Below are 16,831 nucleotides of genomic sequence, written 5' to 3' on the forward strand. Positions count from 1 at the left end.
TGGGAAGGAGGTTGTTCCCCAAAATCTCGCAATACATGGCCCCGGTCATCCTCTCCTTAATACAGTACAGTCGCCCTGTCCCATGTGCAGAAAAACACCCCCAAAGCATGATGCTACCACCCCCATGCTTCACAGTAGGGCTGGTGTTCTTGGGAAGGTACTCATCATTCTTCTTCCTCCAAACACGTTTAGTGGAACTATGACCCAAAAGTTCTATTTTGGTCTCATCTGACCACATGACTTTCTCCCATGACTCCTCTGGATCATCCAAATGGTCATTGGCAAACTTAAGACGTGCCTGGACATGTGCTGGTTTAAGCAGGGGAACCTTCCGTGCCATGTATGATTTCAAACCATGAATGTCTTAGTGTATCACCAACAGTAACCTTGGAAACGGTGGTCCCAGCTCTTTTCAGGTCATTGACCAGCTCCTCCCGTGTAATTCTGGGCTGATTTCTCACCTTCCTTAGGATCATTGAGACCCCACGAGGTGAGATCTTCCATGGAGCCCCAGTCCGAGGGAGATTGACAGTCATGTTTAGCTTCTTCCATTTTCTAATGATTGCTCCAACAGTGGACCTTTTTTCACCAAGCTGCTTGGCAATTTCCCCGTAGCCCTTTCCAGCCTTGTGGAGGTGTACAATTTTGTCTCTAGTGTCTTTGGACAGCTCTTTGGTCTTGGCCATGTTAGTAGTTGGATTCTTACTGATTGTATGGGGTGGACAGGTGTCTTTATGCAGCTAACAACTTCAAACAGGTGCATCTAATTTAGGATAATAAATGTAGTGGAGGTGGACATTTTAAAGGCAGACTAACAGGTCTTCGAGGGTCAGAATTCTAGCTGATAGACAGGTGTTCAAATACTTATTTGCAGCTGTATCATACAAATAAATAGTTTAAAAATCATATATTGTGATTTCTGGATTATTTTTTTAGATTATGTCTCTCACAGTGGACATGCACCTACGATGACAATTTCAGACCCCTCCATGATTTCTAAGTGGGAGAACTTGCAAAATAGCAGGGTGTTCAAATACTTATTTTCCTCACTGTATATATATATTTTTTTTCTATCTATCTATCTATCTATCTATCTATCTATCTATCTATCTATCTATCTATCTATCTATCTATCTATCTATCTGTCTGTCTGTCTGTCTGTCTGTCTGTCTGTCTGTCTGTCTGTCTGTCTGTCTGTCGTCTGTCTGTCTGTCTGTCTGTCTGTCTGTCTGTCTGTCTGTCTGTCTGTCTGTCCAGCCTATGAATCGATCGATCAATTAATTATATATACATCTATATCCATGTTCCATCCATCGATCCATCTGAATGATTAAAAAATTAATTGATCGATTGATTCCTAGGTTGGACAGACAGACAGACAGACAGACAGACCCCTGCATGATATATATGATAAGAGGGGAATATCTTGTTAGTTTTACTGAATGTCATTGTCCCGGTGTGATTAAGTTTCAGAGTGCAGTGGAAATTTGATAACAGCTGTATCAGTTCAGCGGTGTTTATTCGCTCTGATTTGGATGTGAGCCACGGACCCCGTGTGATTTATTAAATCCCAGGATGAAATGTAAATGTACTTTTGTAGGTTTGGGATTGATTTTGCTTCTCCATGAGTTGGCTAATCCGGTGACGTGAGGGGGAGACGGATCGCAGTGGCTTCAGCACGATAAGTTACTACAGAGTGTGAGACGCTCGGCTCTAAATTCTGTCAGCTGAGAGAGCTAATCAATACACGCCGCTTTGTTGTTGAAGTCGCATAAATGTTCCAGTGTGTGTGTGTGTGTGTGTGTGTGTGTGTAAGATGTTTGCAATGTTTTTTAAACAGCACAGCCTGCAGGAACATCCTTATGGAGGAAGCTGGAAACTTGTAATTCACTTTGTGTAAGCCAGCGCTAATAAGCTGGCAAAATGGGCACATATACGTGCCCCATATAAAAAGCAAATAGATAGATAGATAGATAGATAGATAGATAGATAGATAGATGGATGGATGGATGGATGGATGGATGGATGGATGGATGGATGGATGGATGGATGGATGGATGGATGGATGGATGGATGGATGGATGGATGGATGGATAGATAGATAGATAGATAGATAAATAGATAGATAAATAGATAGATAGATAGATAGATAGATAGATGTGAATATCGACTTTGTATGAATGAAGAGTCTCTCACAGTCGATTTAGAGTTATATTGTACCAGCTTTATGCATGAACATGTCCTCTAATTTACTAATAAAATGCATGGTCAACACACACACACACACACACACACACACACACACACACACACACACACACACACACACACACACACACACACACACACACACACACACAAATTAAACAGGAAACACAAAAATATAAAGTCTAAATAAGTCTAAAAAAAAATACAAATTAATATATATTTATTTAATATATTTTTAGTATTAGTAGCAATATTTGTCATTTCATTAGTATTTACTTATTTGTTTGTTGTTTTGTTTTGTTTGTTACATTTATAAATAATATACAGCAAAATTGGATTAACAGAAAAGAAGAAAAGTTACATTAAGAAACATGACGTCTATGAAAATATGCATGCATTAAAATGTTATAGAAAATATACAATTATAATTTTTTTATTCACAGTGCATGTGCACAAAACTGTTCTTACTTTATTAGCTTTATAAAATTAAATAAGTCATAAAAAGAAAGAAAGAAAGAAACAAATAAAAAAATATATATTTATATATATAAAAAAACATACTTAATATAAGACAATACCAAGTCCCCATTTGCTGTTAGAATAACCTCCTCTCTTCTGGGAAGATGTTCCCGATTTTGTGGAGTTTTTTTGCCTATTCAACCATAAAGGTGTGAGCAAAGTCGGGTAGGTGAGAAGGTGAGGAGACGTGTGGTGCAGTCAGTGTTCACATTCAACCCAAGGTGTTCAAAAGGGTTCAGCAGGAGATCTTTCACTCCAACCCATGTAAACCTTATCTTCATGGAGCTGGCTTTGTGCAGAGAGTCATCTTCATGCTGGAAACTGTTTAAGTCTGCTGGTCTAAATGACGGGGAAATTTCAAGCCAAAGCATCAATTGTGTGCCAAATGAGGATGGGTTTCCCTTTTGAGTCTGGTTCCTCTCAAGGTTTCTTTCTCATATCATCTAAGGGAGTCTTTCCTTACCACAGTCACCATGGCTGGAGGAGGTAAATGTCTCATTTATTTTGTCCCTATAGTGTATGTTCCTAGCGAAAGTTCTTACATTAATAGTTTTGGTCTAGGGGCAAAAGGGAGTAGCATTTTTGATTGCTGGGTTTCAGAGGCTCTTTTCATTCTTGTGTTTTTTTTCTACATCTTTATAGGTAGCAGTGTGTTACATAAAGAACGATGAAGCAGGACTTGTATGTAAAACTGCTGTGTGTTTTGTTTGAGGCGTGAGAGCACTGCATGGGTCTGAGTCCAGGCAGAGTCAACCAAACAAAGACAATCCATGACAGTAGACAAATAAAGCAGGCACAGGAATGAGCGAAAACATTGAAAACTCGTTAACCAAAGCTTGGACTTGATGAAGGAGCAGCAGGGTGTAAACAGACAAAGTAATCAGAGGATAATAAGAAACAGATCAACGAGGAAAAGCAGGAAAAAGATGGGCGGAGGAGACTGGAGCAAATCACGAAAGAGAAAATCACGATTTCTTTATAGAAGAGCTTTTATTTGTCACATATACATTACAGCACAGTCAAATTCTTTCTTCACATATCCCAACTTACTTGGAAGCTGGGGTCAGAGTGCAGGGTCGGCCATGATACAGCAGCCCTTGGAGCACAGAAGGTTAAGGGCCTTGCTCAAGGGCCCGAGAGCGCCATCTTGGCGATGCTGGTGTTTAAAACTCCGACCTCCGATCAGTAACCAAGCACTTTAACCACTGAGCTACAACTCCTCTACTCTTATCAAAGCAACACTATATGGCCAAAAGTATTGGCACACCGGACTTTTCCAGCTATATGTGGTTCTTCTTATTACTGAAAATTGCCAGCACACAATTGTATAGGATGCAATAGAATAAAATGTTACTTTTGCCCGAACTAAGAGACCCAGACCTGTTCCAGCATGAGCTTCATGAAGATATGGTTTACATTGGGTGAGAGTGGCCTGGTATAGAACTCTAATCTCAACCCTATGAAACACCTTTGGGATTAGTTGGAATTGGCTGCATAATGAAGAATGCTGACACATTACTTTTATCATTTACATTTATGGCATATGGGGAATGCCCTTATTCAGAGCAACTTACAACTCAGCAGTTGAGTCACAGAAACTATAATAAATGGACATTTGGAACCACCCAGATAAGGATTGCTTCCCTTTTGAGCCTGGTTCCTCTCAAGGTTTCTTCAGGGAGTTTTTTGCCTAAGAACTCAGCCATGAATAAACAAAAACATCCTTCAAGTGGAACTTTTCCCAACCATCCAAGTAATAGTTTGGTGAAGAGCAATGCCTTTTCCAGCATGATGGAGCACTTTGTCATTAGGCAAAAGTGATAATTATGTAGCTCGGGAACAAAACATTGAAATTTTGGGTGTATGGTGAGGAACATCCCCAGACCTTAATCCCATTGAGAACTTGTGGTCAATTCCCAAGAGGTGGGTGGACAAACAGAACGGTACCAATTCTGACAAATTCAAGTATCGATTGAACAAGAATGGGCTTCCATCAGTCAGGATGTGGCCCAGAAGTCGAATGAGCATGTGCCTGGGTGAATTGGTAAAGGTCTTGAAAAAGAAAGGTCAACACTGCCAATACTGACTCTAGTAACATCTGACAAAATTATCTAATATATAAATAGAATTAAAAAAAAAAAAAATGAATCAAATTGAGTTCAGGACCTAGCAGTGGTAGCTTGTGAATGCTGGGATTTTATCTCGGGACCTTCCGAGTCATGTCCAGTGTCTTAACCACTGAGCTACCACTTCCCCATCAGTACATCGCTGTACTAACACCCTTGTGGCTGAATTAATCTCCACAAATTTCCACGAAATCTGGTGGAACTTCTCAGAAGAGTGGAGGTTATAATAATGTAATGTGGAATAGGATATTTAAAAAGCAGACCAATTTTATTCTCAAGTGTCCACAAACGTTTGTCCATATATGTCCATTGTGTAGTATGTAGAAATAAAGGCAAAAAGAATTCACTGTGCAGTACAAGGTGAATAATGTTTAAAGTCCAGTAGCATTTAATAAAATCAACATTGGTTAGCCATAGTGCTGTACATAATTGTAAAAAGCAAAAAGAATTAAAACAAATAACATAAACATGTCTGGGGTTCAAGCCCCGGTATCGCCAAGCTGCCACTCTTGGGCCCTTGAGCAAGGCCCTTAACCCTCTATGCTCCGGGGGTCCCTTTCGAGAGAAATATCAAGGTCTGTGATGTCGGAGTGACGTGGGGCCGCCTTCCCGTGGGCTCACCACCTGCAGAAGGGACCGTAAGGGACGGTGCTGTGAGGATTGGGCAGCAGTCGAAGGCAGCAGTCGAAGGCCTGCTTAGACTGCTGCCCCCGCCACCCGAATTACGGATAAGCGGGAGAAAATGAATGAAGGATGAATGAACATAAATGGAATCAAAAACAGTGAAAGCACACGAGAAAAGATGAGTTTTAAGCACAGATTTGAATTCAGCTAGTGTAGAAACATGTAGGTTGTTCTACATCTTAGCCACTTCAAAAGTTCTATCACTCCTCCTTTGTAGGCGAGATCATGGGACAGACAAGAGATTAGATTAGTCTGTTTGGCATTTGAGGGCTTGGATGCAGCGAGCTTTATAGAGAAATTCTAAAATCTTAAAATCGATTGATATCATGGATTATGTTGTAATTTTTGAATAGAACTTCAGTGAAGGTGAAGTGGAGAGATTCGTGCACAAAATTGCTTCTTCTAGCACTTTTTTAATAAACGGTTCATCAGCGTAATATATAGACTTTGTTTTGTTTTGTTTTGTTTCATGTCATCCAAAAAAAGCATATATTCACTCGTTCAAGGACACAACAATAACAAATTCTAATTTATAAAAATACTCAGTTGAAGGTTGCTGGAACTTAAACTCGTGACTTTTTGATTGGTGATCCATCAATTTAACCACTTAAGGTTAATTTTGGTTAATTTCGTAGTTGGCAACAGAGGTGTCAAAAGTACACACATCCTTTACTCACGTAGAAGTACAGATACTAGTGTTTTAAAAGACTCTGGTACAAGTTGAAGTTCTGACTGCATTTTTTTACTCAAGTTAATGTAAAGAAGTTTGGGCACTGACGTGTAGTTCAGTAAAAAGTAGTCATTATTACAACCTGTTTTAGTGTCATGCTGGTAACTGGACCTCACGTCATATTAATATATTAACACAAAACAAATTTCAAATGTTGTTCTCTAATGAATGTATGCAGACTGAACATCCACCATGTAGAACACAAGCAGAGAAAAGATGATGATCAGGTGATCAGGAACGTCTCTGTTCTCAGTCATGTTTACATCACAGACTCCCTCCGTCTCATCCACGTTAGCGATCCTTAGCCATAGGCTTGTCTGTGGTGTGCGAAAGCGATATTGATTGTCACCAAAAACTGAATTAACTAATCTGTTTTGAAAATGCAAGAAGTAGAAAGTACAGATATTTGGGTGAAAAGCTGTCTAAAAAATCAATAGTGAAGTAAATTACTGATACCAGATAAATCAAGACACATTTCCGAATCTTGCATTGCTCTATGTGTTAAACCAGGAAGTAAACAGGAAGTAAACAAGAACTATGTCCCTGTATGATGGTTCCAATCAGACACCAAACATGTCTTAGGAATAGTGAGTTCTCTGAAAGCATTGTGACCCACTTCTGCAGGGAAGGGAAAGATCTATGAGAGGTTTTCCCTCCGAGGAAGCCCTTTCAGTGCTTTGCTGAGTGTGTGAGAGTTGATGAAGCAGTGTGACGATGGCACTAGCACTCGTATTGATATCCGGCGTAACTGAGTGGCTTCTTGCTGCTTCCTCCGCTGCCTATATTACCGTTATAAATCCCAGCCGCCTCATTGTTATGGTCATTGTGTGGGCAGTGAGCGATGCTTATTATCCGTGGCCTGGTTGTTGGTGTTTTATGGCTCTTCGTTGCTCTTTTATTTCTTTCCCTCTTTCCCTCTCTCTCTCTCTCTTTTTCCGTTTCTTTCTCCCTCACATGGTCTCTCGGTCAATTTATTCCAATTCAATTCAACGTAGCTTTATTGGCATGAGCGGAGTGCACGAAGTACAATATTTCCCAGGCATGGGATATTAAGGTAGGAGGAAAAAAAAAATCGACAATCTACAGTAATAATATAGATCATATATAACAATATATACTGCATATTGTAGGGTCAGAAGCTTGCAATAAGGATTCTCGTGTCGTGTATTTGATTTTTCTTTCTCTCTTTCTTTTTTTTAGGGTCCTGATCATTGTGTGAAGTGTCTTCACTTTAAAGATGGGCCTAACTGTGTGGAAAAATGTCCCGATGGACTCCAGGGAGCCAATAGTTTTATCTTTAAATACGCAGAAACCAATAAGGAATGTCACCCCTGCCACATCAACTGCACCCAGGGGTATGGACTCTGATACTGTCTTATAGAGCGGGGGACTCGTTTTTTTATGGATTAAATAATAAATGGATGGAGATGTGCAAGTGTGTGCGTGTGTGTGTGTGTGTGTGTGTGTGTGTGTGTGTGTGTGTGTGTATATATATTTTCATCCATCATCCATTCATCCAATTCATTAAACTACCAAAGTCTCTGTGTATATCAGTCCACTTTATGTATTCAGACAGACAGACAGACGGATAGACAGATAGACAGATAGACAGATAGATAGATAGATAGATAGATAGATAGATAGATAGATAGATAGATAGATAGATAGATAGATAGATAGATAGATAGATAGATAGATAGATAGATAGAAGGACGGACGGATGGACGGATGGACTGACAGACTTAAAATGGGTGGATGGATGGATCTGCATTTAAGTGTTTGGAGGGGATGGTTCAATGAATGAATAAATAAATGCATGAGAGTGCATGAATGAGAGGATGTAAATTTAATAGTATGAACTCACACACACGCGCGTGCGCGCACACATACGCACACACACACACACACACACAAGCACACACGCACACACAAACACACACACGCATACACACATGCACACTGTCACACTCTAGTGCATACTTCAAACATATCTCCAAAACATCTCATACTGAAGATATTCCGTCTTTGCTCCGTTTCTCACACTGCCGCTCGTCCTGTCTAAAGATACAGCCATTCATTCTCCCGCTGCGGCCGTGTGTGTCGGATGAAGAGCCTCGAGTCCTTTGATCTGTGAAGAGTTGAAGGACTGGTGTGTCTGTGTGTGTGTGTGTGTGTGTGTGTGTGTGTGTGTGTGTGTGTGTGTGTGTGTGTGTGTGTGTGAGAAAGATGAAGACTGATTAAAGGAACAAAACTTAATGCAGCATCAAAAGAGCTCAAATCTGTTCTTCAGCAGAAACACCAGGACGTGTGGCTGCAATTACACTCAATACACTGTCACATTTTTATGAATTAAATGATTAATCCCATTAGGGGTCATCAAACATCGAAAGTATATTCTTACCAGCTTCTTCTTCTTTCAGCTTCTCCCATTTTGGGTCGCCACTGCAGATCATCCGTCTTCATACCCCCTGTCCTCTACATCTGCCTCTTTCAAACCAACTACCTGCATGTCTTCCCTCACCACATCCATAAACCTCCTCTTTGGTCTTCCTCTTTTCCTCCTTCCTGGTGGCTTCATCCTCAGCATTCTCCTACTGATATACCCCATGTCCCTCCTCTGCACATGTCCCAACCATCTCAATCTCACCCCCCTCACCTTGTCTCCAAAACGTCCTACATGCGCTGTCCTTCTAATAAACTAATTTCTAATCCTGTCCATCGTCGTTACTTTCAATGAACATCTCGACATCTTTCGTCTGAATAATCAAACAATCAAACTTTTTCTTTATATGAATCTACTCATTCATTTATTCAGACTGACAGACATGAAAATGGATAGATGGCTGGATGGGATGTCAGAATGATGTATTAAATGAATGAATGAATGAATGAATGAATGAATAAATGGAAAAGTAGGGTGGATGTCTGAATGGATGAATGGATAGATTTGGATGGAGAGCTGAAGGATGAGTGCAAACAGTAAAGTGCTACTTGTTTCTCACTGTATGAGTTTGTTCTGTGTTTTAGATGCACTGGGCCCAGACTTCAGGACTGCATTGGCATGATTGACAGGTAATAAAGCTATTCTGCAACTTTTACACACAAACACACACACACACACACACACACACACACACACACACACACACACACACACACACACACACCACACTTCTGCATTTTCTAGAGAGTATAGTAAGAGAGAGAGAGAGAGAGAGAGAGAGAGAGAGAGAGAGAGAGAGAGAGAGAGAGAGAGAGAGAGAGAGAGAGAGATTGGTTTGGAGAGGGAAAGTTGTAAAGTGAATCGGCCATCATTGTGTGATTAATGGTTCGCTGTGAGGCTCAGTGTAGAGGTGTGTGTGTGTGTGTGTGTGTGTGTGTGTGTGTGTGTGTGTGTGTGTGTGTGTGTGTGCCCCCTTTAATAAATTGATAGCACTTTCTTTCATTCTCATGGGGCCAAAAGGAACAAAACGGTACTAACTACTGTGCAGAAATGAATTTGCAGTTCTAGATATACTGTGGTATTACTCACACACACACACACACACACACACACACACACACACACACACACACACACACACACACACACACACACACACACACACACACACACACACACAGGCACAGGCAAAGGTAAATAAATACACCAAAACAGCAGAATCTGGAAAGCTGAGCCAGCTGACAAAAGAGCTCCCTCTCTCTCTCTCTCTCTCTCTCTCTCTCTCTCTCTCTCTCTCTCTCTCTCTCTCTCTCTCACTCACACACACACACACACACACACACACACACACACACACACACACACACACACACACACACACACACACACAATGCCAATGCTCATAAACTCTTACACACTGGAAATGTCATGTCTACTACACACGTCTTATTTTAGAAGCTTCCACTTTTAGTATCGTTTCCTGTTGCTGGAATTCTGCAAAACAGAGGAAACAAAAAAAGGTTAAAAATGAATGCGTTCAAGGGAATTTCTCACACAAGTTACATGTTTTTGAGTCGAGTCAGATCTTTTTTTAGATCAGATCAGAGTCAGATCAGGTCTTTTACAGTACAATACGCGGTGAAACGGAATGACGTTTCTCCAGAACCGATTTGTGCTCCATGAAAAGAACACAAAACTAACGTGGACACTGCACACTGCTTATTTGGACATGTTTGGACATGTGCACAAATAACACAACACTATAGAGACAATTAAGACAATAAAGTCCAGAGTCCAGGGAATGTGTGTTTATGCAAATAAATTGTCCATAAAATAGTGTAAATGTAAATATTGGTGGTTTTGCAACAATTTGTGCAAAGGGTTTTAAAGAAATTATTTATTTGAATGTGTGTGTGTGTGTGTGTGTGTGTGTGTGTGTGTGTAAAAAGTAAAAACATGACCTCGATGAGAACCTGTCTGGTTAATTCACTATCGATCTGACGCATAAAGCTCTTATCCTTCACACGCCTCCACACACACACACACACACACACACACACACACACACACACACACACACACACACACACACACACACACACACACACACACAAAATCTGTCCATATACTTCATCTTTTATGTTTTAGTGCTTTTTTGTTGCTTACATGGCAAATATGTAAGTGAAAAAGGAAGAAAACCGTATTGCCCTGATTTATCCCACATGTGCGGAGTTGCATCACAGCTTCAGTTTTTTTAAGTTATAAAGAAAGAAGGGATAAAAAGAAGGAAATAATTGAGGATAACTGTAATGTTGAATTTTAGATCTTGGGAGTGGAAAATATGACAAAGAAAAGAAGGGAAAAAAGAATGAAAAAGAGGTAAGAGGACATGAGAAGGGAGCGAGGGGAAAAAAAGGAAGGATGCAAGGAAAAAAAGGAAGAATTAAGGGATGAAGGGAAAAATAGCACAAAAGTAGAAAGAGAGAACATTAATGTATAGTGAGAAGAAGAAAGAGAAAACAGAAAGAAAGAAAGAAAGAAAGAAAGAAAGAAAGAAAGAAAGAAAGAAAGAAAGAAAGAAAGAAAGAAAGAAAGAAAGAAGAAAAAAAGGGTTCAAATTAAAAGGAAGGAAGGAAGGAAGGAAGGAAGGAAGGAAGGAAGGAAGGAAATCCCTGTGGATTGAAGTAAGAAAAGAAGGATGGAAAGAAGCAAGAAAGGAAATCAAATTGGAATGATGGATGGAGAAAAGAAAGAAAGAAAGAAAGAAAGAAAGAAAGAAAGAAAGAAAGAAAGAAAGAAAGAAAGAAAGAAAGAAAGAAAGAAAGAAATTTGAAGTAAAAAAGAAAATCCCCATGGAGTGAGGAAGAAAGGAAGGATGGAAAGAAACAAGAAATGGAAGGAAGGAAGTAACAAAGGAAGGAATAAAGAAAGGAAGGAAATTCATTTGTAGATAAGGAAGAATGGAAAGGTGCAAGAAAGCAAGAAATTAAATAATAATGAATAAATAAAGTATGGGAAAAAATGTAGGAGAGGAAAAAAGAAAGAAAGAAAGAAAGAAAGAAAGAAAGAAAGAAAGAAAGAAAGAAAGAAAGAAAGAAAGAAAGAAAGAAAGAAAGAAAGAATTCAAATTAAAGGAAAGAAGGAAGAAAAAATGAAAAATAAATAAATAAATAAATAAATAAATAAATAAATAAATAAGAGGAAGTAAACCGGTTTCGAGGTATTTGTCCTGTTAGTTCTGCATTCTGCACAGTTTGTTCTGCTTCACTGAGACATACAGAGAATCTTTATTAATCCATCTTTATGAATGTTCTCAGAAGTTTATTCCAGATAGACAGGAAGTGTCAGAGTATCACACTGCGCTTTAAACAGCACACAGGAAGTGATTGTAGGATGAAACAGTACCTGTCCCTCATGGTCTCTTTCCTATAATGATTCCGAAACATTTCCATTACTGATTTTTCCACGGAGGTGTGTCTATGAGACAGACATAATAATGTACAGGACATCGGTGGGAAATTGCTGAGAAAGTGCTTTGCGGTACGAACGGCGCAACATAATTGATTTTGAAATGTCAGACGTGGACATGAAGAAACGGCAGTGTTGTGACAGAACTCCGTTAAATGACTTGTGTCTGGAAGTAGTTTTTTCACATGCTCGTCTTTCACATTTCTACCCATCTCTCAGGACTCCTCTGATAGCAGCAGGTGTGATTGGCGGCTTGTTCGTGGTGATGATCGTGGCTCTGGGTGTGTCTGTGACCCTGAGAAGGAAAAGCATCAAAAAGAAACGAGCACTCAGGCGCTTTTTGGAGACGGAGGTAAGACCGTGAAGGGTTCTTTGTCTCTTTCTCTAGTTTGCCATAGGTTTCTATAAAAGTTTATTTCGGTCATTAAAATCACTGTGTATCATATTATTATGATGATTCTCACCAATAATTAAGATGCACATCAAGCCACTTTGTTACAATTATGGCATGATATGTAATTAATTGTTAATACCAAATCATAATCGAGGTATTTAGTCATAATTACGACTGCGCCGAGTCGTCACTGTGAGACCCCGAGTCGATTTGAGACATTTGTGAGAGAACAAAGTCGCAATGACTTCCAAGTCGATTTAGAGTCACGTGGCAATAATTATAGAGATAAAGAGTCAATGTTGAAAAAAATTATTGCTTCATACTTATGAGATGATTATGAGATGTAGTTTTTCATAGTCATAAAATTTTAAGTCGTAATTAGGATGATGGCACGTCATTATTTTGTTTTGAGGTATAAATATATGATTACTATATATATCATTTCAGGAGCCAACATATAACAGTACAAAGAGTACTATGACAGACAGACAGGCAGGCAGGCAAGCAGGCAGACAGACAGACAGACAGACAGACAGACAGACAGACAGACAGACAGACAGATAGATAGATAGATAGATAGATAGATAGATAGATAGATAGATAGATAGATAGATAGATAGATAGATAGATACAGTATTGTATTTGGAGGACACTCTTATCCAACAGAGCAGTTGAGGGGTTTAGGGCCTTGCTCAAGGGCCCAGCAACTCTTGTAGACTGGTTCTGGTCTGCAGTGGTAGGTATCTATCAAAAGTCGTTCAAGGAAGGAAGAGTGGTAATCTGGCGACAGGGTCACGGGGACCGAGGCTCATTGATGTACGTGGGGAGTGAAGGCTGAACCGTGTGGTCCGATCCAACAGACAGAGAGAGAGAGATGATGTAATTATCCAGAAAAGACTTTTTGCAGTAGGACATTTAGGAGACAAGGTGACAAGGAGGAAAGAGAGATATGGAGGATCCGTTGTGGTGACCTCAAAACGAATATCTTGAAATTAGTACTCATTATAGAATATTTCTACATTTACAAATTTGAGCAGATCCCTTATCCAGAGAGACGTACAAAAGTGCTTTGGGTTTTTATTAATAAATAAATCAACACTGGTTTGCTGGATTACAGACTTCGGATACATTCAGCCTCAAAAGATTTTATTTATTTATTTATTATTATTATTATAATTTTTTATATACATATATATATATATATAAATATAAAGACGGAGCAAACCAGGAGTTCTAGTTTAAGTGTATTGTGAAGAAGAAGTTCTTGAAGACAGCTAGTGTCTCTGCTGTTCGGACATCTAGGAGAAGTTCATTCCATCACCTCGGTGCCAGAGCAGAGAAGAAACTTTTAGTACACTTAACTTCTACCCAGAGAGAAGGTGGTACCTGTCGCGCAGTGCTAGAAGATCTCAGGCAGCCCGGTGCAGTGTGAGGAGTGATAAGAGAAGCGTGTAGTTTCTCAGTGACAGCCAAAAGGGTGAAATGTGCTCCTTTGAAGACTGGTCGGACAAAGGGGTAAAGAGTATGGAACTTGTAACTTCTAACCTGTAGTATCTCCAAATTGAGAAAGAAAGAAAGAAAGAAAGAAAGAAAGAAAGAAAGAAAGAAAGAAAGAAAGAAAGAAAGAAAGAAAGAAAGAAAGAAAGAAAGAAAGAAAGAAAGAAAGAAAGAAAGAAAGAGTAACTTTTAACTTGTGGTATCTTAAAATTTGTTTTAGTAATAATAATATTTCTTCATGTACTCATATGTGATTCTTCACCACACTGTTAAGACAAAGTTGGAGGCACACAATTTTGTGGGACGTTTTTGGATGCAGGAGTGTTACATTTTATCTTCACTTAAACTACGAGACTATAACCTGTTCCAGCAGGTTGGGCTTTACACAGGTTGGAGTGAAAGATCTCCTGCTATAGAGCTCACAAAATCTAGTAGAACATCTTCCCAGAACAATGGAGGATATTCTGACAGTATGAGGGGACTAAATGTGATGTTGAAAAAACACATACCAATCGTTCAGTAATCATGAGATACTATCTCATTTTTTTGACTTGAGGTAATGCTTGAAATGGGTTTCCACACATCTCTTTACTGTCCTTGACTGCTTGACTCTCCCGATTCTCCGGCTAATTACAGTAGCCCAGGATTCATTAAAGCAACTCTGCATGAGATCAGAGAAAGAAAGGATTCGAGCAACAGGAACATGCCCAGCTGGAGGAACGAAAGGAGGCCCTGAGGCCCCTCTGTCTGCTTTTCCACTGTTTATCTCATCTCTTTCATTCTTTGTCTGCTGGGTTGTGACACACCATGGAAGTTCTTCATTACCCTCAGGCTAGGAAAGAGACAGAGGAGTGAGATGAAAGGACATAGAACGTGAGCTGGAGCTCAGGGACACTCCAGAACCTTAAAGTCCACTAAAGGCTTCTAATCCAAGCTCACATGGATCCACCTTTCTTTTGTCTGTTGCTTCGTGAAGTGAAATTTAGAGAAAGAAAGAAAGAAAGAAAGAAAGAAAGAAAGAAAGAAAGAAAGAAAGAAAGAAAGAAAGAAAGAAAGAAAGAAAGAAAGAAAGAAAGAAAGAAAGAAAAAGAAGGAGAGGGTTTGCAGGGATAGAATTAGAAGAGAGGGATGAAAGGAGAGAAGGAAGGAAGAAAGGTTGGTACAACAAACACAGAAACAAGGAAGAAAGGGAAAGGGGTGGTTGGAGGGACAGAATGATGAGGGAAAGAAGGAAAGTTGGATGGAAGAAAGAATGGAAGGAGGGAGGAGGGAGCGAGGAAGAGAAGAAAGGACGAACACATACTTCCCATTTTGCAGAACAGCTTTGGACAGAAGCACATATGGCTGTGATGGTCAGGGGGCACTTAGTTTTGGCCCTGCAGCCTGCTTGGAGCTGCAGTTGTACTTTTCAGTTCTGTGCTAAAACGCTGTTTGCAGCATCACAGAGAAAGTAATTGGATGCAACATGTTTGTGCTTGTGCAAGCAGCAGTAGTCACTGAAGCTACCATCTGGTTTGTGATTAGTGATAGACAGTACGGCACTGAGAGCTCAGCAACATCTCCGTTTCCTTCCAAGTTCTCAGCAGAAGATAAAATGCCTGCGAGGATGACACCATTTCAGCTGAACCTTGATTTAAATATAGAGTCTTTATAGTGAAAAGTTCAAAGAAAGATCCAACTCCAGCTCCATCAATGAGCTTCTGCTGTGGGTCAGGAGCTCAGAAAAGTTATTTAGTGCAATAGACATGTACGAAGGAAGGAAGGAAGGAAGGAAGGAAGGAAGGAAGGAAGGAAGGAAGGAAGGGAGGAAGGAAGGAAGGAAGGAAGGAAGGAAGGAAGGAAGGAAGGGAGGAAGGAAGAATTGAAATTCGAATAAAATTCATGAACTGTAGAAGGAAAAACTAAAAAAGAGAGAGGCAAGCGAAATATTCTCCAATAAGACAGACAAAAATTCATAGTGTTTGATTTCTAGTGTGTGTGTGTGTGTGTCTGTGTGTGTGTGTGTGTGTGTGTGTGTGTGTGTGTGTGTGTGTGTGTGTGTGTGTGTGTGTGTGTGTGTGAATTTATTCATATTGATTTCTCTCTATCGTTTTAATTCCAGTATAATAGTATGCACTGGATGAAGTGTGTGTATGTAGGAAGATGGGTCATGAGTCAGTGTGTGTGTGTGTGTGTGTGTGTGTGTGTGTGTGTGTGTGTGTGTGTGTGTGTGTGTGTATAACACCTGTGGGCTTTGACCCCTCATTGCTCCTGCAGCTGTACTGCCTCAAGCTTGGTGAATCCATTCACTTTTTTTCATGTGAAAAGTGAGATGAAGTAAAGCAGAGATCTGAGCGCTGTGCTGCAGTCTGCCTCCAACACACCCTTCACTCACACATGTACAGTAAACTAATGATGGCAGTTTAGTTCGGATCTGCAGAGATTAGTGCAGGTCTGAGGGTAAAGAGCTCAGCTTTGTTCTTAAGCTTTCATTTTCGAGTTTGAAGCTAAAGTTAGAAGGTGAAGGAATTCTTTATATTTCTCTCCATCTTCATTTCTTTCAATATACATTCTGTCTTTCCTTTTTTACATCTGTGTTATTTTTTTTATTTTTTTTTTGTTTCCCATGTTGGCTAACTGTTCTTCCTTCCTTCCTTCCTTCCTTCCTTCCTTCCTTCCTTCCTTCCTTCCTTCCTTCCTTCCTTCCTTCCTTCCTTCCTTCCTTCCTTCCTTCCTTTCACCATTCATTTGTTTCTTTTAACTGTCCTTACTTATTTTCACAC

The 16,831-nt window shown here is 39.8% G+C and overlaps 1 protein-coding gene across 2 annotated transcripts in view; it reads left to right on the forward strand.

Moving 5' to 3' along the window:
- Nucleotides 1–16,831, forward strand: part of erbb4b (erb-b2 receptor tyrosine kinase 4b) — a 409,427-nt gene that overhangs the window by 324,339 nt on the left and 68,257 nt on the right. For both annotated transcript variants that reach the window (XM_083536260.1, XM_083536261.1), the window contains exons 15-17: nt 7,468–7,622; nt 9,295–9,339; nt 12,398–12,530. In XM_083536260.1, the coding sequence (XP_083392386.1) occupies nt 7,468–7,622; nt 9,295–9,339; nt 12,398–12,530 (333 nt within the window). The remainder of the gene's footprint in view (nt 1–7,467; nt 7,623–9,294; nt 9,340–12,397; nt 12,531–16,831) is intronic.

Source organism: Silurus aristotelis (assembly GCF_946808225.1).
Source record: "Silurus aristotelis genome assembly, chromosome: 3".
NCBI lineage: Eukaryota > Metazoa > Chordata > Actinopteri > Siluriformes > Siluridae > Silurus > Silurus aristotelis.